Source organism: Dromiciops gliroides, chromosome 3 (assembly GCF_019393635.1).
Source record: "Dromiciops gliroides isolate mDroGli1 chromosome 3, mDroGli1.pri, whole genome shotgun sequence".
NCBI classification, from domain to species: Eukaryota; Metazoa; Chordata; class Mammalia; order Microbiotheria; family Microbiotheriidae; genus Dromiciops; species Dromiciops gliroides.
The window spans coordinates 6,228,615-6,254,320 of record NC_057863.1 but is presented as its reverse complement, the minus strand read 5'-3'; the positions used below and the strand labels follow the sequence as shown (position 1 = coordinate 6,254,320).

The window sequence follows — 25,706 nt, the reverse complement described above, 5'->3', positions numbered from 1 at the left end:
TCTGAGTTCAAATACGGCCTCAGACACTTGACATTTACTAGCTGTGTGACCCTGGGCAAGTCACTTAACCTTCATTGCTCTGCCAAACAAACAAGCAACAACAACAACAAAAGATAACCCAATCCAAATACAGTCATATCTGTGACCTTAGAGCTGAGTGCTGGTGGAAAGAACTAAGCCTCAGTTGATGTGTCTCTTCCTTGACCAAAGGAAAAAGGAAAAGACATGGACTGCCTCATCCATACAGATTTAGATTCTTTTATTTCTTTTTTGCTTTCTCGGTCTTCGAGTATGTGGAGACATCAGAAGGACCGGTTTCTTATCATAGCAGGACTCTGTGTCTTTCTCAGTATAAATGGTCCATTGCACTCAGTCCTGGTCCTCAAAATACTGCCTGACAGTTATTAAAAGAGAATGATTTTCCTCTACTTCCAGAGAGTATCTTTCTTCTTATTAGTACTTCACATCCTTTTACATTTTCTTTTACTTGGTTTCAAGGAAGAGTTTGCTGACTTTCGCAAACCATGCTGGGCATTCATTTCTACTATATTATGACTTGGTGGTATCAGACAAAGGAAGCAGGTAATGGGCTCTTTGCTGCAGGCCTGTCCCTGCAGGGCACTTTGCCCTGCCCTAGAAGCAAAATAATAAAATAAAATGAAAACCCACTTCTAGACTTCCACTCCTTTTAGACTTTCCTCTCGGCCTGTCTGATAAAAAGGAATGATATGGTACTAATGAGTGAATGCCTTTCAGTGTCCTAAACATATTTGTGTCATTACCTGATCCCACTCAAAAAGGGAGAGCAGAATAGACTGCAGACACTGGGGCAGGTTAAATGGCGAAGGATGGTCTCAGTACCTGATAATGAAACAGGCCCAAATCTGGATGGTTTGAAGAATGACATTAGCAGAATCAGTTAATTCAAGAAACCCAGCCTAAGGCTTTCCTCAATACCAGTTTCGAAGAGAATTCCACATTTACCTACAATAAGTCCAATATTTATTTCTAAAAATATTTATTTAAGTGAAGTGAGTAAATTTGTTTAAATATATTAAAATTACTAAAATTCTACCCATGTCTAGGAGGCTACTTAGCATGATCATTAGAGGTCTCAGCCTGGAAAAGACCTTGGGGGGCATCTAGTCTAACCCTTTCTTTTTTAATTTAAATTCATTTTATTTATTTTAATTTATTGAATTAAACACTTTCAATCAAGAGATGCAGAAATGAAGGCTCCAAGAGTGGAAATGACTTGACCAAGATCACACGGGCAGTAAGTAGAAGAGCCAGGATTCATAGCCAGACCTTCCAAATTTCAAGGATTTCATGAGTGTGTCAATCTACTTCTATGGACAGAAATTTTCAGGCAAAGGTAGTATGGACACTTTTTGCTAAGTGACGGGCAATTATTAGGAGAACTGATGGTTCCTTTGTGGGACTGAAGATTTTTGTAGAAAAGTCGGTGGGACTTCATATGTGATTTCATAACAAGATCCTCCACTTGGAAGAACAGTTTTTTAGAGCCTTGGCTCCATCCCTGTCCATGTTCATAGTTACCTGGATCCTTTTGAATAGTCCCCATGTCCCCATTTTTAATACCAGAAGCATTTGTCTTCTGCCTGGATCCCATTCTGATGGTACAAGGAAATTTGTGAATATCCCTAAACATGCAAGTGCAACAGAGTCATGAGGAGAGTACTGACTCTCCAAATGTCTTTGGCTATTTTCGCATCAATAACAATGATCATGAAAATCTTCTATCCAGCAGGCCATTAACTCCATAGCTGAGAGTGCACAATCCCACACTGAAAACACCGAAGAGAAATCTGCCACTGAACTAAGCCAGAAACTCCTATTCCTCGATGAGCTGGTATCCCTGGAAAATGACGTAATTGAGACCAAGAGGAAAAGGAGCTTCCCTGTCTTTGGGGCTCCACTGGACCGACTCTCAGCTGGATCCTTCAACATCAAAGGCAAACAGAGGTAAGTGAACACATCTGCGGGCCAAGGGCAAGGGCTCTTCTTCAGCTTTAAGTTCTGAAAAATGAGAAGGTCTGTGGAAAGAGTAACTCAAATCTTCTTGTCAACAAGCCATGTTCTCACCATGTGGGTGGGAGCAAGCTCTCTTAGAGGAATCTGAGCAGGGATTTAGGAAGCCACTAACTGTTAGGGCAGTCGCATTAACTCACCACTGCTGGAGGGCACTAGGGACCAAACACTGGTATAGCAGGAGGAAAATCAGAGGAGAGGGCAACCATCTATCCCTCTATCCCACGGTTTATTTATTTCAGGATCATGCTAACTATGGTTATCATACTGGGGACCTATCCATGTGCACACAGGGACACACGCACACGCACACACACACACACACACACACACACACACGCACACACGCACACACACACACACACACACGCACACACGCACACACCAGAGGATTATAGTAGGCACAGAATTTAGCACAGTGAAACCTCAGTTAACTAGAGTATAAGAGCACAGGAAGGATTCTGGATAATTGCATTCATGACTAACTGAATCAGCTTCAGAAAATCTTTCTCCCTGCAATCCCCATTGAACATCCTTTCCAAATTGTCCATGTTGTCAGCTGTTTGTTTCTGAATGACTACAGTTGTGTGATAATCATTGAATCTTTCTTTGACAATTGAGAATCATCTCGATGACCTCGAGTTCATCATTCTGAAAGGCCATGCCCAGTGCTGAGATGGGGGAGAAGTCTAAGAACGAGGCAAGGGCAGTGGGAAGGGATACAGGCCTCGGACACAGAAGATCTGCATTAAAATACCACCTGGGCTGCTATCTACCTGTGGCAAGTACTACCTACCTTAGGAAAGCCACTAGATTCCCTGGGCCAAAATTCCTCATGCATAAGATAAGGGGTCTGATGGGGGCAGCTGGGTGGCGCAGTGGATAGAGCACCAGCCCTGGATTCAGGAGGACCTGAGTTCAAATCTGGCCTCAGACATTTGACACTTAGTAGCTGTGTGACCCTGGGCAAGTCACTTAACCCTCATTTTCCTGCCAAAAAAAAGATAAGGGGTCTGAACCAAAAGGTGTCCACAGCCCCTTCTAGCTCAAAACCTCAGAAGAACTAAGTCTAGTCAAACCTCACAGAATCTTCTTTGCCTTTCTTTTTTATTTTTAATAGTTCCCTAAAATCAACTTTATTTTTTACCCATTTCTATTTATCAGAACAGTGTGGGCATCAAAGGGGCTAAATCTCAGCTAAATGTACTTTCTGATTATCTGCTTTGTATACAATTTCATTAGAAGGAGTTCCTTCTAAGAATCAGTAATGATATGAAATTGTATAGAAAGCAGGAGAGTCTGTCCTCTGCAATAAATCATTGACTCAGCTCATTTGTCTGTTTAAAAAAACACTCAGGCCAAGTATCACTTGCATCACATAACAGTTAAAAGGAACCAATTGAGGGGAAAAGCTATTTGGAGTTATTTGACTGAGGCAGACTTGTATTACAAATAGGGTTGTGTACCAGGAATCAGGAGAGACCTGCATTCAAATCCTGCCTATTACACTAGCTGAGTGACTCTGGGAAAGTGACTTGGCCTCTCTAAACTGAAGTTTCCTTACCTATAATACAAGAAGAATAATGGCTAACCCTAACCCTAGCACACAGCGTAGTTAGGAGGCTGAACTGAGAGTCTGTAGGCAAAAGGCCAGGGGGGTCTCAGTTATTATTTTTCTATTAATAACTCTCTCCCGTGTGTAGCCAGTCTTGAAATATTGAATGTAAGCTGATGTCAGCTCTGTGAGTTGCCTAATGTTACATGAAATAGCATCCCACCCCCCAGCCCAAGACAGCAGCTTCTTGTACAGTAAGTAGTCTGTCAGTAACCGAATACAAATGATGTACAAATGCTGTGATTCATGGCACCAGTTGGACTGTACTGAAAAGTAAAGACCTGGGAAGCAGGAAATCATTCTACATCTAGGAGCCTAAACGAAAGTGAGTGTCGGGGCCAGTGATCAAGAGTGAGTGTCTGGAGACAGTATGTGGCCCAACTTTTTTCAGGGCTTCATTAAATGGCCTTGATCACTTATTGGTAGCTGTTGTGTCCTTTTCTACTATCCTTAAAAATTAAATATTTAAAGAAAATATTGGCAGTCCAGGAAACCAGGATCCTTACTTCAACAGCAAAGTGCTCTCTAGGTGTTCTGATACAGAAGCAAGAGCTTGTATGGGCAGTCTTTCCTTTTCAGAAGGTAATGAGCAGTAGAGCTGTTCCTGTGCCCTTGAGCATTGAAGAGAAGCCATGTGCCCTCTTTTGCCCTTTATGATCATACCTTTTACAATGGATCACATGCCTGTTAGAGCACCATGGATCAAATACATATTCAAAACAGGGCTATCCCAAACCCACCAGACCCTAACTCCACACCACTATATGTAAGCCCATATCTAACTGTCAGACCCCTAACTCCATTCATACAAGACAAGAGCAAAGTTTCTCTTTGGAGTACTGGAACATAAAAAAAAAAAATGCTGTCACCAACTCTGTGAAATCTTGCCTCTCATCTCCCATCACTTGTGCATTCAATTCAACAAACAATTATTAGGTGCAGTGCCAGGCACTGTGTAGGCACTGGGAATAAAGGATCAAACAAAAGCCAGATCCTGCTCTCAAGGAGTTTCCATTCTATTTGTGTTATACAACATAGAATAGCTAAATAGTACAATATTTGAGGAAGGAGAATTTACAAATACCTATGAGAGGGGCAGCTAGGTGGCGCAGTGGATAGAGCACTGGCCCTGGAGTCAGGAGTACCTGGGTTCAAATCCGGCCTCAGACACTTAACACTTACTAACTGTGTGACCCTGGGCAAGTCACTTAACCCCAATTGCCTCACTAAAAAAAAACAAAAACAAAAACAAAAACAAATACCTACGAGAATCAAGAAGGACTTTCTGTGGGTGGTGCCATCTAAGTTAAGCCTCACAGCTATCTGAGGATTCTTTAAGGTTGGTGTGATAAGAGGGTACATTCCAGGCATTGGGACAAGTGTGGAAGGGGACAAGTGTGGAAAGGGACAAGGATGGGGGATGGGATGAATGCCTATAAATAAAAAGCACCCTGATGACCAGGACCCGTTTTTTTTCTTTCTGTCCCCAAAGTCTCAGTGCAATTTTCAAAAAGAAATATGCTTCCATGATGTGCACACCATTGAGTAAGTTTCTTCTATCTCTTCTTGACAGCTCTCTTTAGGGCTGGCCGTTTTTCTTTTCTTTTTTTTAAATTCCCTTTTCACACTGAAGGAAACTGAGGATAAGCATAGGATTTTCTTTTTTGTAGCCAAAAAATCCCATTGGTAAGGTTGGAAAGAACTTTAGATTTGAGTTCAGTGACCTAGCTCCGCTGCTTGGCTATTGATGTCACCTTAGATGCCATTTCACTCTGCAGGTCTCAGCTTCCTCAATTGTGAAATAAGGTGTGATATGGGCTTTAAATATGATGCTATTACGCTTAATATAAGACCTAGAGGTAGATGGGAACTCAGAGGACAATTAGTTTAACCTCTCATTTTACAGAAGAGGAAACTGAGGCCCAGGGATATAGCATGATTTCCCAGTGTCACACAGGCTCTAAGTGACAGTGGAAGGATTTGAACCCAGGTCATCTGAATACAGTGGCAGTGTACCCAACTGTCCCCCTACTTTTATCAGAAGATATATTTTTCTTTTCACAACAACCCTCTGATCTAAGTGTTATGAGTACTTTGGTTGCTGTTGAGTCATTTTTCAGTCATGGCTCTCCATGACCCCATTTGGTGTTTTCTTTCCTTTTTTCTTTTTTTTTTTTTTGTGAGGAAATTGGGGTTAAGTGACTTGCCTAAGGTCACACAGCTAGTAAGTGTTAAGTGTCTGAGGTCGGATTTGAACTCAGGTCCTCCTGAATCCAGGGCCCGTACTCTATCCACTGCGCCACCTAGCTGCCCCTTGGTGTTTTCTTAGCAAAGATACTGGAGTAGTTTTCCATTTCCTTCTCCAGTTCATTGTACAGACAAGGAAACTGAGGCAAACAGGATTAAGTGACTTGCCCAGGGTCACCTAGCTAATCTGTCTTAGGCCAGATTTGAACTCATGAAGATAAGTCCACCTGACTGCAGATGCAGCCTTTTATCCACTGTGTCACCTGGCTGTCCTAGCTATACTTATAATCTGTATTTTAAAGATACAGAAACTGAGGCTCCAGAAATTCATTATGGACCTAAAAGCCAGATTTAGAACCCAAAGCAGGCAGTCCTATTTTCCATCTCTATTCCATTCTGCAGGCTTGTTCTATGCTGTGCTCACCTTCCTCCCCCACTTTAAGAACCCCCAAATTCTTTCCGCGATCAGCTAAAGCCTGCCCCTCAAGAATTTTCAGAATGGCCGTGGTTGTCCATAAGCTCCCTACCCCCACCAAGAACTGTAGCCTTCATTACTTTTGAATGAATATTTTTCACTTATTTACATGCTGGTTCCTCTCCCTAGAATCAATCAATCAATCAGTTTGGGCTAATTTGTCTTTGTATCTCTTATTTGTGCTGACACATTATAGGGATTGATCAGTAATTGTTGAATTGAAATGAATTGAAATGAATTGCCCCTGTCTCTCCTGACTCCAAGAGTTGGGTGATTTCTCTAGTACGCTTCACAGTATTTGCAACGCAGATCACTGGTCACATTGCTTCCATCCTCTTCCATACTGCATCCCAGCACTTGGTAGAAATGAGTTATCTTGGGGCAGCTAGGTGGTACAGTGGATAAAACATCAGCCCTGGATTAAGGAGGACCCGAGTTCAAAGCCAGGCTCAGACACTTGACATTTACTAGCTCTATGGCCCTGGGTAAGTCACTTAACCCTCATTGCCCCGCTCCCCCGAAAAAATAAGTTCACTTGGAATATTCTTTGAGTCAAAGAATGGTTGAAGGTGAATAAGCAAAGATTCTTCCATTCATTCCAGTCTTCCCAAGTCTAAAGATGACTTCAAGCTGCTTCGTTCATTTTGGCCAGACATCAACTTGAATTCACATCCTTTTATCCATGTGTGCTCTTTCTGAAAAAAAAAAATGTTTTTCAAGTGTGAGATATCCTCATTGTGGTCTAAGCACAAAGGTCTAGGCAGAAAGGACAGAATTGAGGAGGATACATCTCAAACAGCATTATTTTTTTCATCCATTTCTGAGTTAAATGAAATGAAGGAAAATAGTCTGTTTATTCATGAAAAAATATTTTAGATTTCTTTCAATGAAAACTCAAACAGCCAAATATTGAAGGCTGGAACTTTCTCAGAGGGGAAAAAATAAACAGATGTCCTACATTCCTTTTTTTTTCTTTTTTTGTAATGGATTGAAATATTACTCTTATATAGGTTTAGTGTAGAATTTCAGAAGCTTTCAAGTTTGTTTCTGTCCCTGGGGTAATAGAATTCCATTAATAAATAGTAGACTGGTTGGGTACTTAAATAGCTAGAGTTAGGGTTGTTCCTGCTCATTTATATTAGAAACCAGAATTACTCTCCCCATCACTGTCTGCCATACTATGTTTACAGTTAAACAATTAAAACAGTCATGTTTGTAAGAATAGTCAGAAAAGGGGCAGCTAGGTGGCACAGTGGATAGAGCACCAGCCCGGGATTCAGGAGGACCTGAGTTCAAATATGACCTCAGACACTTAACAATTACTAGCTGTGTGACCCTAAGCCAGTCACTTAACCCCAATTGCCTCATAAAAAAAGAATAGAAAATAATGGAGTCTACATTGTATATGTAAGTTTATACAAACTGTGTCAAAAGCTCTTGCAAGTGTCACTTCTCAAAAATACCTACGGTTTTAACATGGAAACACATGGATGGTATTCCATTGGCAAAGTAGTATCACCAATGTGTCCACTCTTCCCAGCATTGCATAGAAGCAGAGCTAGAAGGGACCTCACAGGGCCATCAAGTCCACATGGCATTTTACAGATAAGGAAACTGAGGCACAATGATTTGAAATATATTCTCTTCTATTTAGCTAAATATTCACATACCCATCCATCCACCTCTCCTTCTGTCTATCAACTATCTACCCATCTAGCTGTATTTTTCTATGTCTGTATATGTTATATATTATAATCCATCATTGAGCCCATCATCTCACTGATATGAATACTCTATCCATCAGTGTTGATCATAGATCATCCTCTCTTATCCTATGTGGTGAGGACACATCTCTCATTCCCTCCTTTCCTCCTGTTCACCCAGAAAAGGTTTTGTATTTGAGATCTCTATCTGTTTAAATCCTACTGAAAACATTCATGCCTTAAGCTCTTCCAATGATCTCTAGAACACATTTAACATCTGTTTAATATTCAAGAAAAATTATTTCAAAATAGCCTTAGTAAGGCTTAGGCCCCAAAGAGATGAAAAATTGGAGAACAAATGGACATCTGGATAAGAAACCTTGCCAGGACAAAACAAAAAACATGTCAAACCTCATTGATCTGAGATCACATAAAGAAAACACAATATGTACACACAAACACGTGCCTACATACAGACATAAACATATATGTATACATAGATATAAATGTGCACATAAAAGTATGCGTGATGACACAAACATACATGTAAGCACATAGACACAGATATTCACTCATGCGGTCACAAGCACGCATGCACACAGAAGCATACGCAGCTGCCAGCATGTGCACACAGATGTCCTTGCACACATACACAAACACTCAACCTCTCCCATGTTCTGTCTTCTCTCTTCTGTCTCTTCTCCTTTAGATCTTAGAAGGAAAGATACCACCTCATCTTCTCTACACCTGTGGAAGCTTGCTCCTTAAGCCAAACCTCACTCTGAACCTGTTTTCAAGCACAATTCGCTTCATGTTTTTGCCTCTTTTCCCTTGCAACACCTCTACAGTTATGAAATGCATGAGACTAAGAAACTCAACAGCATATCCTCCGAATACTTTGCCTTCAGAAGTTCCTACCTGTTAGCATGTCCTTTTCCAAAGCATCATCTCCCTCATCCCCTTCCCATCAATATATTCATCTGCTAATGGCAAGCAGATCATAGGGACACAAGTTTCTCATATAGCTTGCACATACATAAATATCCATTTGATGGAATTGATAAAGATCAGGACTAAGGTCCAGCTAGCTCAGTACTTTGGTGCTAAAATCAGAGTGAGGAGATCCTCCCTCTTAAAACCAAACTTGACCAAGGCAGAAACTCAGCCTTTTTCTATCAATGGTACTCTGAGCTCCGACATTTTTATGAAGCCCATTTAATGTTTTAAATGAATAAAATAAAATACCTATAATCACAAAAGTAACTGAAGTTAAGTAAAGATAAACTTGCATTTTTCCCAACAAAATTCTCAGATCCCTTGAAATCTGTCCATAGACTTCTTGGGGGTCCATGCAACTAAGGTTAAGAATCCCTCCTCAAAGGTTATTGAGGAAACCCTTATCATCTGAGCTTCCTATTTGCTGAGGATATATAATCCTTAAAAATAAAATTTACATTTTCAGCAAGGCCCACCCCTTAGAGGTAATGAATTCCATAAGAAGGTAACTTCTCTCTATGAGAAATACAATTTATTTTTTTCTATTTAAAATATGTCTTTACAGTTATCTCATTCATGGTTTGCCTTTATATATAACTTCAGCACCTTAGCACAGTACCACCACATGCTAGCTGCTTAATAATACAGATTGGATTGGGGATTTTTCAAGGTGATCTAGCCCCTGTCTAATAAGCCATCACTTGGTGCATGGCTGTGTTGAGTTCATACTATTCAGAATTTTATAGCCTTAGATCATAGGATCTTTTTTTTTTTTGGCGAGGCAATTGGGGTTAAGTGACTTGCCCAGGGTCACACAGCTAGTAAGTGTCAAGTGTCTGAGGTCGGATTTGAACTCAGTTCCTCCTGACTCCAAGGCCGGTGCTCTATCCACTGTAACACCTAGCTGCCCCACATCATAGGATCTTAGACCTAGAGCAAGAAGTGGCTTTGGAAGTTGGCTATTCTACTCCCTAATCTTACATGTATGGAAACTAAGGGCCAGGGAGGGAAGTGACTTTCCTAAGGTCATGAGCTTTCTATGTTCTCTGCCCTCATCCATATTGCTATCCTAAGAAAGGAAGTCTAACATCGCACGGCAGTCCTAACTCCAACACACAGGACACAGATGTAGCTCTCCCCTTGTTATGTCCCATTCCAGGACATCTTTATCTCATCTTTCCCTCATCCAAACTTTTCTCCACCATGAGACAAAACTGCATCCTGAAACCCAGAGTCGCTCTGTGATCCTTTGCTGGAGAAAGACATTAAAGGATCTAAACCATTCCACAGCAAACCTCAAGAAGCATGAGTTTTTCAGTTATTTGAGAAGGTTATGACAATATTTTAAAAGTTTGAAAGAAAGGTATTTATGTTTGTTATCATAAACTATTTAGTAGTTTTACAAACTATTTTATGGACTATTTTAGTAGTAGTTGGCCATTTATTAGCCAGTTTAAAAGAATGGCTCTGGAGTCAAAAGTCCTGGGTTCAAATCTTACTCTGCCACTTATAGACTGTGTGACTTTGGATAAGACATTTAGCCTCCCTGTGCCTCAGTGTCCTCACATGTAAAATGAAAGGATTATGTTGGATATCCTCTGAGGTCCCATCTAAGTCTGAATCTATTCTCTTAAAATAAGAAAATACTTTTGTGACTTAAAAAGGTCAATTGCAGTGTCATGATTTTCAGAATACCAATGATGTTCATATTCCAATTCCTGCTGTGTATGTTGTAATAAGTACATGACATCTGGGTTGAACCAAGGATGGAACAGGCTTCCTCCAATTCTACAGGGAAAAGCCTGAATCTAAACTGTTTTCTATTTTAGCCTTGTAGAAGTTTTGTATCATAGACTGACTCCTGGTGGTGAACTAGCTGAAAGTACTTCTAGTGTATCTCTTTTCTCCAGTTAGCATAGACATGGAGACTTAGCAGTGGATACAGAAAGCTTGTTTGAGGGGCCTGCCACTAGTCTTCAGTAGGATTTCATTTGTTTGTGAACTTTCAGAAGCTGAAGCTGTTTCTAAGATTCTCATATTTGCAGGATCATAAATATGAAAAAAATTCTGATAGCAGGTGATGGAGATGATCTAGCACTTCTTACATGCAGACATAAAAGTCTACAAAGGCAGCCATTAATAACACATGGTGTTATTAGGACCTGACTAGGCAGACATTTGAATGAAAGAGATGCCAGGTCTTCAGTGGACATCAACCCAGATAGAAGATGAGAGGTATACATGGGAAGCAAAAATGTTACTATAAACCTGAGCTGTGTTAGGGGAGGAACCATAAAGATGAATGGTCATCCTCCTGTTCTTTGTCCTATTCAGAACACAGCTAACACTGCATCCAATTCTGGGCAAAAGTTTGTGAAGGATGTTGATAATCTAAAAGCCAACATGTTGAGCTGCCTCAAGTTTAAGCCATATGTGTATGTATAGCAATGGAAGCATCTGGGTGTGGTTAGCTTAGAGAAGAGAATGGTGGGGGCAGAGCTGGGAGGTGGAGAAAGATCTTTAAGTACAGGCAAACCTTGGAGATATTTCGAGTTTGATTCCAGACCAATGCGGTTAGGTGGATATCACAATAAAGTGAATGTTGCAATAAAGCAAGTCACATGAATTTTTTGCTTTCTCGGTACATATAAAAGTTGTGCTTACACTATACTGTAGTCTATTAAGGGTGTGATAGTATTATGTCTAAAAAAACAATGAAAGTATGTATTGCTAAAACTGCTAGCCATCATCTGAGGCTTCAGGTGTCACACCCTTTTGGCTATTGGAAGAAGGGTCTAGCCTGGATGTTGATGGTTGCTAACTGACCAGGATGATGGTGACCTTCAGGTCAGGGCAGCTGTGTCGATTTCTCAAAATATGACAATCAGGAAGTTTGCTGCATGGATCTACTCTTCCTATTACTGGAACGCTTTAGAGGCCACTATAGGGTTGCTAACTGGCTTCATCTCTTCTTCTTTTTTTTTTTAGTGAGGCAGTTGGGGTTAAGTGACTTGCCCAGGGTCACACAGCTAGTAAGTGTTAAGTGTCTGAGGCCGGATTTGAACTCAGGTCCTCCTGAATCCAGGGCCGGTGCTCTATCCACTGCACCAGCTAGCTGCCCCATAACTGCCCTAATTTCAATATTGTTGTATCTCAGGGAATAGGGAGGCCTGAGTAGAGGTCAAGAGATAGTTACAGCAGTAAGAATACATACTCCTGAGGCAGCTAGGTGGTGCAGTGGATAGAGCACCGGCCTTGGATTCAGGAAGACCTGAATTCAAATCCGGTCTCAGACACATAGCACTTACTAGCTGTGTGATCCTAGGCAAGTCACTTAACCCTAATTGCCTCACCAAAAAAAAAAACCAGAAGAACAAAAAGAATACGTAGTCCATTTATTGATTAAATTTGCCACCTTATATGGGTATAGTTTGTGGCACCCCAAGACAATTACAATAGTAATATCAAAGATCATTGATCATAAATCATCATAACAGATATAATAATAATGAAAAAGTTTGAAATATTGTGAGAATTACCAAAATGTGACACAGAGACATGATGTGAGCAATTGCTGCTGGGAAGGTGGTGCTGAAAGGCTTGCTTGATGCAGGGTTGCCACAAACTTTCCATTTGTAAAAAACAAAACCAGTGCACTATCTTTGAAGCACACTGAGGTGAAGTGCAATAAAGTGAGGTGCGTCTGGACAGGGAGCCTATCATGTAGCAGGGTTCTTCATTCTATTCTGCTAAGAACCAGAAGCAATAGTGAGGAGGGGGAAAGAGAAGCTGCAATAAAGTCAGAATCAACCCAGAGCTGGCCAAAAGTTGGAGGGGCTGCTTGGGGAGACCATCATGCCTTGTCTATGGAAGTCTTCAAACAGTGTGGGCATCTGGGAAATTCTGTTTAAGGTGCGATCTGGACTAGCTGGCCTCTTTGGTCTCTTCCTATGATGAGACTCTGTGATGGGGCAGGAGAATTCCTCGAAGCCCCAACAGCTAAGTGCATAACATGACAGAGAAAAATCAATCCATCCTCCTGGGAGATGGCCAAGGAAGGGCAGAGTTGGCAGTGAGATTTCAAGTAGGCGACATCAAATGGGTGCCAAAGACAGATGTTTTTTCTCCTTGAATTTCTGGATAATTCTCAATTTTCTCTTTGGTTATTTGAAGAAAATTTGAGGGTTGATCCTCAATGTCTTCTTTTAAAATTGTTTAAGGCTTGTCATAGCATTAGTTAGTCACAAGAGGGACTAAGAGCCAGCGTGAAGCTTTCCTCTCACCCTCAGCCTGCGCTTGTATCTCAGCCTGAAGTCTGAGTTGCTGTTGTTGCTGCTGCTGTTTTTCAAAGGTCTGTGGGCGTGGGTGAAGACAGGATGGGAGAGGAGGGGAAAGGAGGAAGAAAGGCAGGGCAAAGTGACTGGATTTTCCAAAAAATTTTCATTCTAGGAAATTGTCCAGATGAAAATAGGCAGAATTTTTTTGACTTCTGAGCAGCCACAGCCTGTGGCAAAAACCAGAGCAAGTAGACCTCCAGAGCCCATTTTCCCAGACACCTTTATTCTTGTTTCAGCAGACCCTAAAGGGCCATCCTACCTTAGTTCTCCCCATTACTCAGAGGGTCTTTTGAAAGCTCTTGTTTGCAATGTGTATTTGTCATTACAATCTTTCAGTTATCTTATTTTAGTTCAGTTTAGGTCTAAGATTTTGCTGGTACAAAAGAACTCCCGTTGAGAAAATTCTCCCTGCACATCACCAGCTCTATACCTTAAAGTCTCAGTTGCTTGGGAAACAGGGTCAGTGACTTATCCAATTCACACAACCAGCACATGCCCAGAGGTAGGGAATGTTCGCAGGTGTCTCTAATTCTCGGCAATGCAGCCCCATCCTCTGGCTTTTTTCCATATCTAGTGTAGTAAGGTGCTCTATGCATATGCTGCATGCATGCCCATATGTGCCTATGTGTGAGTATGCTTCAAGTTGTGCTTCCTTACTTCTATGAAGGTCATTGAGCACAGCCTACCATGTTCAAGGCACAGGAATCTAGTCCCTTAGGGTTATATAATGCATTATGCTTTTTAAAGTGTTTTCATAAATTTCAGTCATCTCATTATATATAATTCACCTTCCCTCCAACAACCTCACATCCTTGGAAGAGGTTGGCAGGGCAGAAGAAAATTTCATGACTATTCAAAACCCATTGGAGACAACACACACTTATTTTTTTTAACACACACTTATTTTTGCAAGACACTTCAAATCATGGCAGAATTAAGTGGAAAATAGAATCATATCAAAAGCTAGGAAGGATCTCAGAGATGATCTAGTCCAATCCAAATTCCCTTGTATCGATGAGGAACCTGAGCACCCGAGTGCATGGCCTTTGTTAGTGAGGTGCAGAGGGTAGTTCTATATAAGACAGTTGGTTGGCATAGATGACTTCTAAGTTCTAGGTAAGCTCTTTGGTTCTCTGAGATACAGTGGAACCCTGCCACTCTGGGAGCAAAACACCAGATCACCTTGATCTAGATTGGATTTTGAGATTTGGGTAGCACTAAGTAGCTACCAAAATGAACCAATCAAAAGGCTGCTAGACTTTATCAGCTCCCTTTCAACATGACCAGTGTTCATTCAGACACCTGGTAGACCACAGGCTCCGTTACTGGAGAAATCAAGGTGTTCAAGCAAATAGGCACAAATACACAGATTCAAACCCGACTCTGGGGCTACCTGTATAACCTCAGGCAAGTCACTTCAGCCTTTTGGGGCTCAGTGTCCCAAGTCACTCAAGAAATAAAGTTCATTAGATGGCCTCTGAGGGCCCTTTCAGCATTCAATCTAGGAGCCTTTGATTTCAAGTTCACTGGGTAGTTCTGTGCATTTTACTTCTGAACTCATCCTTCCTGATGCTCATGTCTTCCAGAAAAACGGTTGAGCTTCCAAAAAGGCGATTCGGAGTCCCCATTGATCGTATTGGGAGCAACCGTCTTGCAAACACCAGGGGCTAGTAGGATCCATGGGTAAGTACAGTGTGATGAAGGCATGATGTAAATGGTATTCTTGGAAACAATTCAGAATGGACTCCCGGTTACTGAGGCATGTTTGCTCTCCTCTTGGACACTGATTTTTCTGGCGTATGTGATTTCTTGATTTCAGATTCATTCTAGTAGAATAATAAATGGTGCCAGTTCTAAATAATGTTATATTTTTTAATTGACATAAAATCAACAATTAAATATCTTCATGCATTTCTATGTTACTGGTAAACACACATAAGTGAATATGAATCGATCCTATCGTCCAGTAAAATGTAAATACCAATTCACAGAATAAGGGAATTTCAGAGCTAGAAGAGATCCCAGTTACCTCTGGCCCAACACATATCTCTGAAAAACTGTGACACAAAACCAAACAAGAAGTCACCCAAAATCGTCATGAGGAACTTCAGTGACTGGGAACCCATTACCTCTAGAGGTAGCAGAGGCAACCCGTTTTTCCTGGGGATAGCCAGTGTTCCTTGGTTAGAGGCTCTTCCTAACTTCAAGCCTCAATCAACCTTTCTGCAGTTTTATCTCATTGAACCTCTTTCTTTTCCCTGGGGCCAAAGGGCACCCATCCCACCATTTACCCCATTTGATACTTTATAGCCAAAGAGCAAGTCTCCCTAGATTTCTCTTTTGGAGGATAGAGAAGCAGTGGCAAATGGCAATGGCATTTCTATTGGCAAGGAGGGCACAGTCCAATCATAGACAGCATTATGGAATGAAGAGTCCTTGAGTGCGTGTACTGATCTGGTATTGGAACCGCTGCATTTAGCACACTGTTGTTCATGGGACAGGCAAATGGATTTTGAATTATCAAATGATCAAAAACATTTCTTAAGATAGACATAATATGAAAGTCTTATGCAGGCAGCCTAGGAAGCAGGTTTGCCACCCTACTCTTCTCCTGGCAGCATTTTCTTTTGACATTCTCCATCTTGCTTCCCTTGAGTTAAGTGAGCTACAGCCCCCAGAACCCTTTGGGTTCTCAATCATTATGCCTGCATGTATTATTGACTTTTCCCCCTGCCAACATACCTCAGAGACACAGGTAGCACAAATCTAGTTACAGCATTGGCTTCCTCCCGGGCAATAAGTCCTCATCATCCCAGAGAGTTCAGCCCTCCATTTACATGGGTTCAGACCTTGATCAACTCCTGAGAGGCATGTACTTGGGATCATTGTGTTCTCTACCCCTTGTCCTTTTTATCCTCCTGTCCATCACAACCACCACCAAACAAAGTGATCGATACTTCTGCCAAAACCTACCACCACCACACCCACCATTCACACACACACACACACACACACACACACACACACATTTATACCATTGAACACAATACACATTCATACACACTAAGTAACATATACATACTCAAAATTACATTTCCTACATTTGTTCACAGATAAAACACATCCAAATTTACATACATACATAAACACATTCATACATGTACACAGAAAGAGACATGCATACTTATAGCCTCCCAAGGAAACTTATTGAAGAGATTTTATTTCCAGATGATCTGTAGTCCTACATATCACTGTAGACATTGAATGCCTCATTGACTACACCCCAAGATATGATACCCAACCACTTAACCAACATCATTATCAAATCACATACTAAGATACGCCAACCACATTTGCATTATGCTCATGATTTGGGGTTAGTTAGTGGTTGTTTTTTTAATGGTTAAAAAATACTGTTGACTTAGGAAATGACCGATTGTTACAGAATCCAAGTCACTTCCTAGAGCTCACTGTCTATCCCTTATTTCTTTGACAAAGCTTGAATTTGGAAGAGAGTAAAGGGGAATTAGTGCTTTCAATGATCATTCCTGTGTCCTAACATTAAAAAGTTATATTCGGGGCAGCTAGGGGGCGCAGTGGATAAAGCGCCAGCCCTGGATTCAGGAGGACCTGAGTTCAAGTCCGGCCTCGGACACTTGACACTTACTAGCTGTGTGACCCTGGGGAAGTCACTTAGCCCTCATTGTCCCACAAAAACAAAAAACAAAACAGAAATTTAAAAAATTTTATACTCACTCATGTTAGCATTTCAGATCGTAGCCATGACTGGAGGCAGGGTACTACTGATTGAGCATGGAGTGAGAGGCCTCAGGGTCAAATCTGCCTTTGAAGCTTATTGACAGTGACACACTGGAAAAGTTAGTTGATATCCCAGGCCTCAGTTTTCTCATGTAAAAAATGAGGTTTTGGACCAAATACTTCTAAGACCTCTTTTAGCATGAAATCTACAACCTTATGATCTTCTAGGCCACAAAAGCTATTTTCTACTAGTTTTCTGACCCAGTTTCACAAACTCCAGAAATTCTAATTGTTGACAAAGCTTTAAATAGTCACTAAATTAAAGTGTATTTTTTTCTAGACCAATACAAACATGGAAATCTGGCCATGGTCACTTCCAATCCAAATTTCCATGTCATAACCATGCCAATAAAACCTCAAAGTTATATAATTAAAAAAAGATAAATGATTCCGAACGGTTATTTTCATCTTTGCCAGTTACATACATTTGATACAGTTTGATATGTTCCTTTTTCATCACCAGTAATTAATTTACATATGGTACATTTAACTCAGCATCTTCTGGTAATGGGCTCTGCCTACCATTGCTTATGTGGTTTTCAAGACTCATAGGTCAGCAATTCCTGAGTTGACTTCTTCCCCCACCTTTTTTTTTGCCTTGTGTTTAAGTAGATTTAAATTTACAATGCACTCTCTGTGGACTATCCCATTTTATGCATACAGTCATCCTGTGAGGTATGTAGCATAAGCTTTATTATCCCTGTTTTGAAGATAAGAAAATTTAGTCCAAGAGGAGAGGTGACTTGCCCATATTCACATAGCTAAAAGCCCCTTCACTGTGAGTCTAGCATTCTTTCCACAGTCTTCTTGATGCTAATCTGGCATGGCTGGGTGAACATCCTTCCTTCTTTCATATTTCTAAGGCAGACAGATATAGCATCTGAATTTATGAAAATCTTATTTCCTTTCTGTGGGGTTTGATGTGAAAGCTTCTGGCTTTCACTTTAAACCTGACAACTTAAAGCCAAATGCTGCCCTGACCACTGGAGTTGGGCTTGGTTTGAGGTTAGGGCTAGGCAAAATTGCCATATTTTTTCTTGATTTCCACCCACAACTCGAATCTCATCATCCTAGTATAGTTTGGGGAGTAAGGTAACATGAAACACCCCCTGTAATCTCCCAAGAACGTGAGACTAAGATTGGGGTTCAAAACCTAACCTAACTCTAGAGCAAGTAGTCCCCATTTCAGAATTTAGGGATATTTGCAAATAATCATAACTTTTAAAATGAAATTCTGATTGTGTTGTGAGCAGTGTTCAGTCAACTTCTGCTGCCAAATGTGTCCTTCTAAATTATACTAAAAATAAATTGACATAATTTCCTTAAAGAAGAATTTTATTCGGATTTTTTTTTGGAAGTAAGTGTTAGAATAAAAACAATTACTGACTTGAATCAGGGGCAGTCAAGACATTTCTCTTAACTTTGTTCTGCCAGAGCCCTAAGGAGACCTTAGATTAACCCTTTAAGCCATGCAGGGACCTTAGGTTTTCTTCTTGTTTTAGTGGGGGCAATGAGGGTTAAATGACTTGCCCACAGTCACACAGCTAGTGTCAAGTGTCTGAGGCTGGATTTGATCTCAGGTCCCCTTGAATAGAGGGCCAGTGCTTTATCCACTGCGCCACCTAGCTGCCCCAATCCCCAGAGACCACAGGAAGAGCCCAAAGAGTAATGATTCCCCAGGGGAATAAACCCAAGGCCAGACAATAGATTACTTCAAAACTGTCTAAAGCAGAGAAATGAGCATTTGCTCTAGAGCCAGGAAGTAGAGATCATGTATTTGAAGGTTCCTGCTCCTATCGCCTTCAGACAATGATACCACCATGCACTTGGATGCACATATTGTACTGGACCAAAAAAAGGCCCAGCCAACCAAGATGACTGTCAGGTAAGGAAATCGAGGGGAAAAGGACACAGTCATTTGGGCATACTAAAATACCCTCTTTCCATAACTTTTTGAGGCTTTCAGAAGGCATTCTTCTAGCAGTCCTCTGAGGTTGGAAGAAAAAAATGTTGCACCAACCTTACAGATCAAAACTGAAACTCAATAGTTTACAGAGCTTGTCCATACCCACCCAGACAGAAGTGGCAGAACTGAGACCCAAACCCACACCTCCAGACTCCAGGTTCAGTTCTCTAAATCTGTATGCCTCCTTTTGCACAAATAGTTGGCAGTCAACAGGCCTCCCTTGGTCCATGGAGCCAACCAAAGTTGGTGCAATCCTCCAGGTACAAGTTGTTCTTCAGCTTCAAGATCAGAAACTCCATTGGTAGGGAATTTCCTCCGTTTGCACATTAGGACCATCTCTGCAGTCTCTAGGCTGGAATGAATTGCCTGGGCCACTGACCAGTTAAGTGATTTGCCCAGAATAACAAAGCCGGTATTTATCAGAAGCTGGACCTTCCTGGCTGGCTCTCTATCTACTGCACCATACTTCCTCTCTGAGGATAAGATGAGAAGTTAGGCCAAAATGTGACTCCACAGGCATCCTCTTTCTATCTTGAACATTCTCCTACTCATAGCCTTCCTTTGTTATTGCCTGAGATGATAAAACAGAGCCTGGAAATGTGACAGGCCTCTGGGTCAAGCTTCATGGTTGTGAGATTTGGCAAGACTCTGAGATTTCCCATCTCATCTTTCTGACAGAGCTTCTGGGCTTCGCTGGGGGTTGTTTCTTTTCTTTTTTTTGTTTATTGGTCATTTTAACAACTTCTTTTTTATTCTCTCTGCAGATGCTGCTTCCTGGGATGATATGTGACAGAAACCCCAATGGAGAAGACTTTTGTCTTGTCCTAATAAATAAACCCCTAGCAACCCCAAGCCCTCCCTTTCCCCTGCATCAGATCAGAACCCTGTCACGCCCCCAAACATGTCTCATTTCAGTATGTGGCCCTTTGCATTTTAAACATTCAATAAAACTCTCCCAAGCTCTGCAAGCTGTCTCCAAAGCCTATTTTTTAAAAGAATCTTTATGTTTCAAAATATCAGCCAGAAATCAATAGAAGGTGTGAGCTTTTGTGAGTATTAGGAGAGATCACTTTGGCTCAAGGGATCTTCTCAGGGCAGATGTGCCCTGGAAAATTAAGATGCAAAGTTTTCATTTGTTTTTTGTTTGGGAAGGTAAAGAGATTATAAGGGGCAGCTAGGTGGTGCAGTGGATAGAGCACCGGCCCTGGAGTCAGGAGGACTTGAGTTCAAATCCGGCCTCAGACACTTAACACTTACTAGCTGTGTGACCCTGGGCAAGTCACTTAACCCCAATTGCCTCACTAAAAAAAAAGTAAATGGCACGTATGATTCTTTAGAGTAATCTTCACTTTTTTTATTTGCTGCAAATAATAACCTGTCATCTTTGTGGAAGTCTGAAGTTTCCTGGATCATATTGCCCTCCCTATCAGCTTCCAAGTTCTTCAAGCATCCCTAACTTAGTCATAGACCCAGAAGAACATTAGGGAATATGTGAATGTGAATATTAGGGAAAGAGGGACAAGAGTCTGGTTCTCACTCCTCATGAGGAGATCGTGCTGCCCTTAGGACTGCAAGTTGCTAAGGCCGCGTATTCCCTGGTTGCAGCTTGGCAGAACTCTTACCACTTTACTGGGTGTTTTTGAACACATAATTAAATTAAATGTAATGACAAGTCCATCACTTATCGGTCTAGAGCCTAAACGTCTGCACAGCATTATATGGGTTTTTCTGATAAATTGGGGGAAATTGCCATTTTGGTCCACCTTAATGGAGGCCCCTTTTGAACAGAAGAAGCAGCAGCCAGGAGAAGGGGTCCTAAAGCTTCTAGGGAGGAAGGCAGAGCTAGAGAGCGTGAGAAGAAGGGGGTCACTGGCTACTCATAGCCAAAAGGAAGTGATCTGTAACCCAGAGGCGAGAAAAAGCACACTGAACATACAACATAGCTGAGCCAGAAGGCGGGTTGAGACAGGAGGGCACCAATTATACAAGTCACTTGGAACCTCAAGAAGGTCCAGTCACGTATATAATACCGTCATCATTGTCTTCGTCAAGAACAACAACCAGTGTTTCTACAGCATTTTGCAGTATGCAAAGCACTGTATAATTATCTCATTGGATTTTGACAATACCCTTGAGAGGTGAGTGCTGCTATTATCTTCATTTTAGATATAAGGAAACTGAGGCCAATAGCGGTGAAGGCACTTGCCTTGAGTCACACAGCTAGGAAGTCCCTGAGACCAGATTTGAACTCTGGTCTTCCTGACTCCAGGCCCAGGACTCTGTGCTACCTAGTAGCCCTTGAATGATCCTTAAGGCCAGGGATTGTCTTCCATTCACCATGTTCCGTTTGTTTACCAGTGTCTAGCACTTTTCTTGGGCACGAAACAGAGGCTCAATAAGTACTTGCTATATTGTGTTGCATTTGATTAGATTAGATTGGACTGAGCCATATTGGATTGGATTACTTGGCTTGTTTTGACCTCAATCGGACTAATATTAGAGTGTTATTGGACTTTAAAAATTGTAATTAACAGCTACAATTAGAATTGTTACTGGACTACATCTCACTGAATTGAAAGAAAACAATAAGCAATATTTATACAGTGTTTTAAGGTTCATCAGATTGGATATATCAGACTAGATTAGAGTGAATGACATTCAATTGGATTTGACTAGGCTAGATAGAGTAATGACAAGACACTCTGAGAGATTAGGGAAGGAACAAGAGTGGGTGAAAAAAGAGGTCTACTTTGAGACATTGTGTTCATAGTATTTCAGTACAATGGACAAAGACCTTAGCTTTCATGGTCAATGGCTTGAAAAAAAAAAGTCAACTTTAAATATATATGTATACATATGTGTATATGTATATATGCATATATAAATATGTGTGCATGTGTGGGTATATATACACACACATATATACATATATGTATATGTGTGTATAGAGAGAGAGTTTTATGTTACAATATTTAGATTTTTAAAATATACATGTATATATAAAACCACTTAAAAGTATAGAGAGAGAGAGAGATTTATTTTAAAATAATTAGATTTCTTAAATATATAAACATAAACTCTACTCCTTTTCTTTATTGGAAAGGATCTGTGGCTCCTGAAGGCTAAGCCCATGAAACACATATACTTGGTATTTCTGGGAAGTTTAAAATCTTTGTAAGGGGTCGTGTTTACTTAAAGCAAGTAACAACAAGTGCATGTTCCAATGCACTGCAAGTATGTCCATGTCTTCCACATGCTCAAAATATCTTTGCTTGATTCACCCATGCCCTCTAACTATCATCCCATATCTCTTCTCCCTTTTGTGCCTAATCTCCTGGTGAAGGGCATCTTGAACAGTCACCTCCACTTCATCTCTTCCCACTCTCTTCTTAACTAAAGTTTAGCTTCTGACCTCATCATTCAACTGAAAATGTGTTCTCCAAAGTTACCAGAAATCTCTTCATTACCAAATCTAATGGCCTTTTTCTCAATTCTCATCCTTCTTGACCTCTCTGCAGTCTTTGGTGTTGTTGCTCACTTTCTTCTTCTTAATACTCTAGGTTTTCATGACACTAATCTGTCCTGTTTCTCTTCCTACATATGTGGCTGCTCCTTCTCAGTCTCTTTTGCTGGATCTTCATCCAAGATATGCTTGCTAATTGTGGGGGTTCCCCAAGGTTCTGTCCTGGGCTCTCTTCTCTTCTTGTTGTATTTTTTTCCTCTGAGATCTCATCTGCTCTTATGGTTCAATTATCGTCTTTATGCTAATGATTCTCATATATACTTATATAGCCCTACCCTCACTTTTAACCTCCAGACACATCTCCAACTACCTATCAGACATCTCAACCTGAGCGTCCCATAAGCATCTTACACTCAGTATATCCAGAATTGAACTCATTATTTCTTTTTATCTCTAGACCTTGCCCTCTTCTGACTTCTTTTTTTTTAACTTTTATTCCTTATTACTAAGTAATGTGGGGACCAATTTTTAATTGGGGAGTACTAGCTAAGCAGTTCGCCTCAATATTCGGGCAAGGAAGGAGACCGGCAGCCTCCCTCAAAACAGAACAGGATTTATTTTAACAAGAACGAACTTTAAAAAACACACACACACACAAACAGGATCAGTAGGATCAAGGGAAAGGGAAATTATAATACCTGAAAAAATACCACCGCCCAGGAAGCAGCTGAAAATACGCAGCAGAACGCTGTCACTTTCCAGCTACCACCTCGAATGCCCAATTCTCCTCCCCCAAACCTAGAAACACCCCACACAGCCCCAGCCAATGGGATGACCACTCTGACAGTCACATGACTGCCCTCACTAGGCTTCCAATCCTTATAATTTGGCCAGGCCCATGTAGGCGTCTGCGAGTGGTAATGACTTGAGGTGCCAGAGCCCTGGCAATGGGTACAACCAGTGGGTGGAGCACCGTGCGGTTTTTGGAGCCCCAGGCCAGTGCGTGCCAAGGCATATAAACCTCAAATAACAATTAATTCTTTGCAGTAATCCATTTCAGTCACCCAGGCTCACACCTGTGCTGTTATCCTTGACTCTACACGCACATCCTCCATATCCAATCTGTTGCCAAGTCCTAGTGATTCAATCTTTTTTTTTTTAATTGAGGCAATTGGGGTTAAGTGACTTCTCCAGCTTCACATAGCTAGGAAGTGTCTGAGAACAGATTTGAACTCAGGTCTTCCTGACTCCAGGGACAGTGCTCTATCCACTGTACCACCCAGATGCCCCCCTATTGATTCAATCTTGACAACATCTCTCAAACATATCCCTTCTCTCTTCTGATGCTGCCACCATCCTGGTGCATACCCTCATAACATCAGACCTGGACCATTACAATAGCTTACTGGAGGGTGTCTCTGCCTCTTTTCTCACCATCCCCTGACTTCCTCCAATTACCTGTCAAACTAAACTTCCTGAAGCCCAAGTTTGACCTTGATATGTTCCTATTCAATAAACTCCAGTGGTTCTCTGTTATCTTCAGGATCAAATATAAAATCTCATTTGGCATTCAAAGCCCTTTAAAACCTGGTCCTCTCCTGCTTTTCCAGTCTTGTTACAACTTACTTATCCCTCCTCTACAATGAAGATACTGCCTTCCTTTCTTTTTCTCACACAAGACACTCCATCTTCCAACTCCAGATACTTGTTTTTTGGTGAGGCAATGCGAGTTAAGTGACTTGCCCAGGGTCACACAGCCAGTAAGTATCAAGTGTCTGAGGCCAGATTTGAACTTAGGTTCTCCTGAATCCAGGACTGGTGCTTTATCCACTGAGTCACCTAACTGCCCCACTCCAAATACTTTTACCGACTCTTCCTCATGCCTAGAAATTTCTCCTCCTCATTTCCACCTCTTGATTTCAATGTCTTACTTTAATGTACCGACTAAAATCTCACCTGGTTTAAGAAATGTTTTCAGTCCCCCTTAATTGTAATGTCTTTTCTCAAAGACTGCCCCCATTTTATGCCATCTACAAGTTGTTTTTTATAGATTAGTTGCATGCTGTTTCCTCACTTACATTTTGAGCTCCTTGAGGTAAGGGGTTTGTTGTTTGTTTGGGTTTTTTTGCCTTTATTTGTGACCCAAGCACATAGTAGGTGCTTTTACTCACTGACTTAAAATTCTTATTGACAAAATTTGACAGAGGGTAGTCTATAATTTGTGTATATAGGGCTTTCAGACATAATGATGTCTGATGATTATTGTCCTTCTATACACTATGATATCTATTAGCTTTGGTCCAAGTTTTATCCAAAAGCACCACCCCAGTCCTGTGCACTGGGTGATCTCCAAATTTTATTTAATACTCACAACTCTCAGTCAAAATTTTAAAGCCAAGAAAATATTCTGGGCATATTTACTTTCAAATTAAAATGCATTACTACTCAGCAAATTTTTCTGTACATTGTAAAACACAGAGAAATCTGCACTTTTAAAAGACGAGATAAATTTGAAATAATGACTGATCTGACCTTCCAATTGAACTGAGGCCTAGGAATTTCTAAAATTTGTTTTTTCAGGTGGATTGACAGAAAAGTAAAGTGAAAAGTAAAACCATCTGGGAGATTCAGGAAATAATGATGCCATATTGCCTTCAATCTCTGACAGCTGGGCCAATAAACTTCCTTTTTTGAAGTATAGCTGTACTTGTGGGAGAGGCATGGATGAGTAACTGGCTCTCAAGGCACTGAATCATGGGGTCAGCTAGTTATGGGGGCAAAGGCAGAATTATTACCTCAAAATCATTTTTCCTGACACTAGGGCCCTACAAGTATCCAAAGGCAGAGCTAAGTATGGCTATAATTGGATAAAGTCAACAAAGTCTAAAAAATGCCCCATTGGCTCCTTGGAGAGAGTAGGACATTGGATGATGACTTTCAAATTGAAGACATTTAAGTGTTAGAAATATGAGTCTAGGACAGCTAGGTGGTGCAGTGGATAGAACACCAGCCCTGGAGTCAGGAGGACCTGAG

General features: G+C 41.0%; 1 protein-coding gene across 4 annotated transcripts in view; it reads left to right on the top strand.

Annotated features, from left to right (window-relative positions):
* The window catches only part of OSTN (osteocrin), a 33,070-nt gene extending 12,901 nt beyond the window's left edge, over positions 1 to 20,169 (top strand). For 2 of the 4 annotated variants that reach the window (XM_043996192.1, XM_043996194.1), the window contains 3 exons: positions 1,772 to 1,986; positions 15,012 to 15,108; positions 19,975 to 20,169. In XM_043996192.1, the coding sequence (XP_043852127.1) occupies positions 1,772 to 1,986; positions 15,012 to 15,096 (300 nt within the window). In that variant the 3' untranslated portion in view covers positions 15,097 to 15,108; positions 19,975 to 20,169. Of the gene's footprint in view, positions 1 to 1,768; positions 1,987 to 15,011; positions 15,109 to 19,974 lie in introns of all 4 variants that reach the window. The other 2 variants (XM_043996191.1, XM_043996193.1) reach the window with 1 other exon arrangement.
* The last annotated feature ends 5,537 nt before the right edge of the window (positions 20,170 to 25,706 follow it).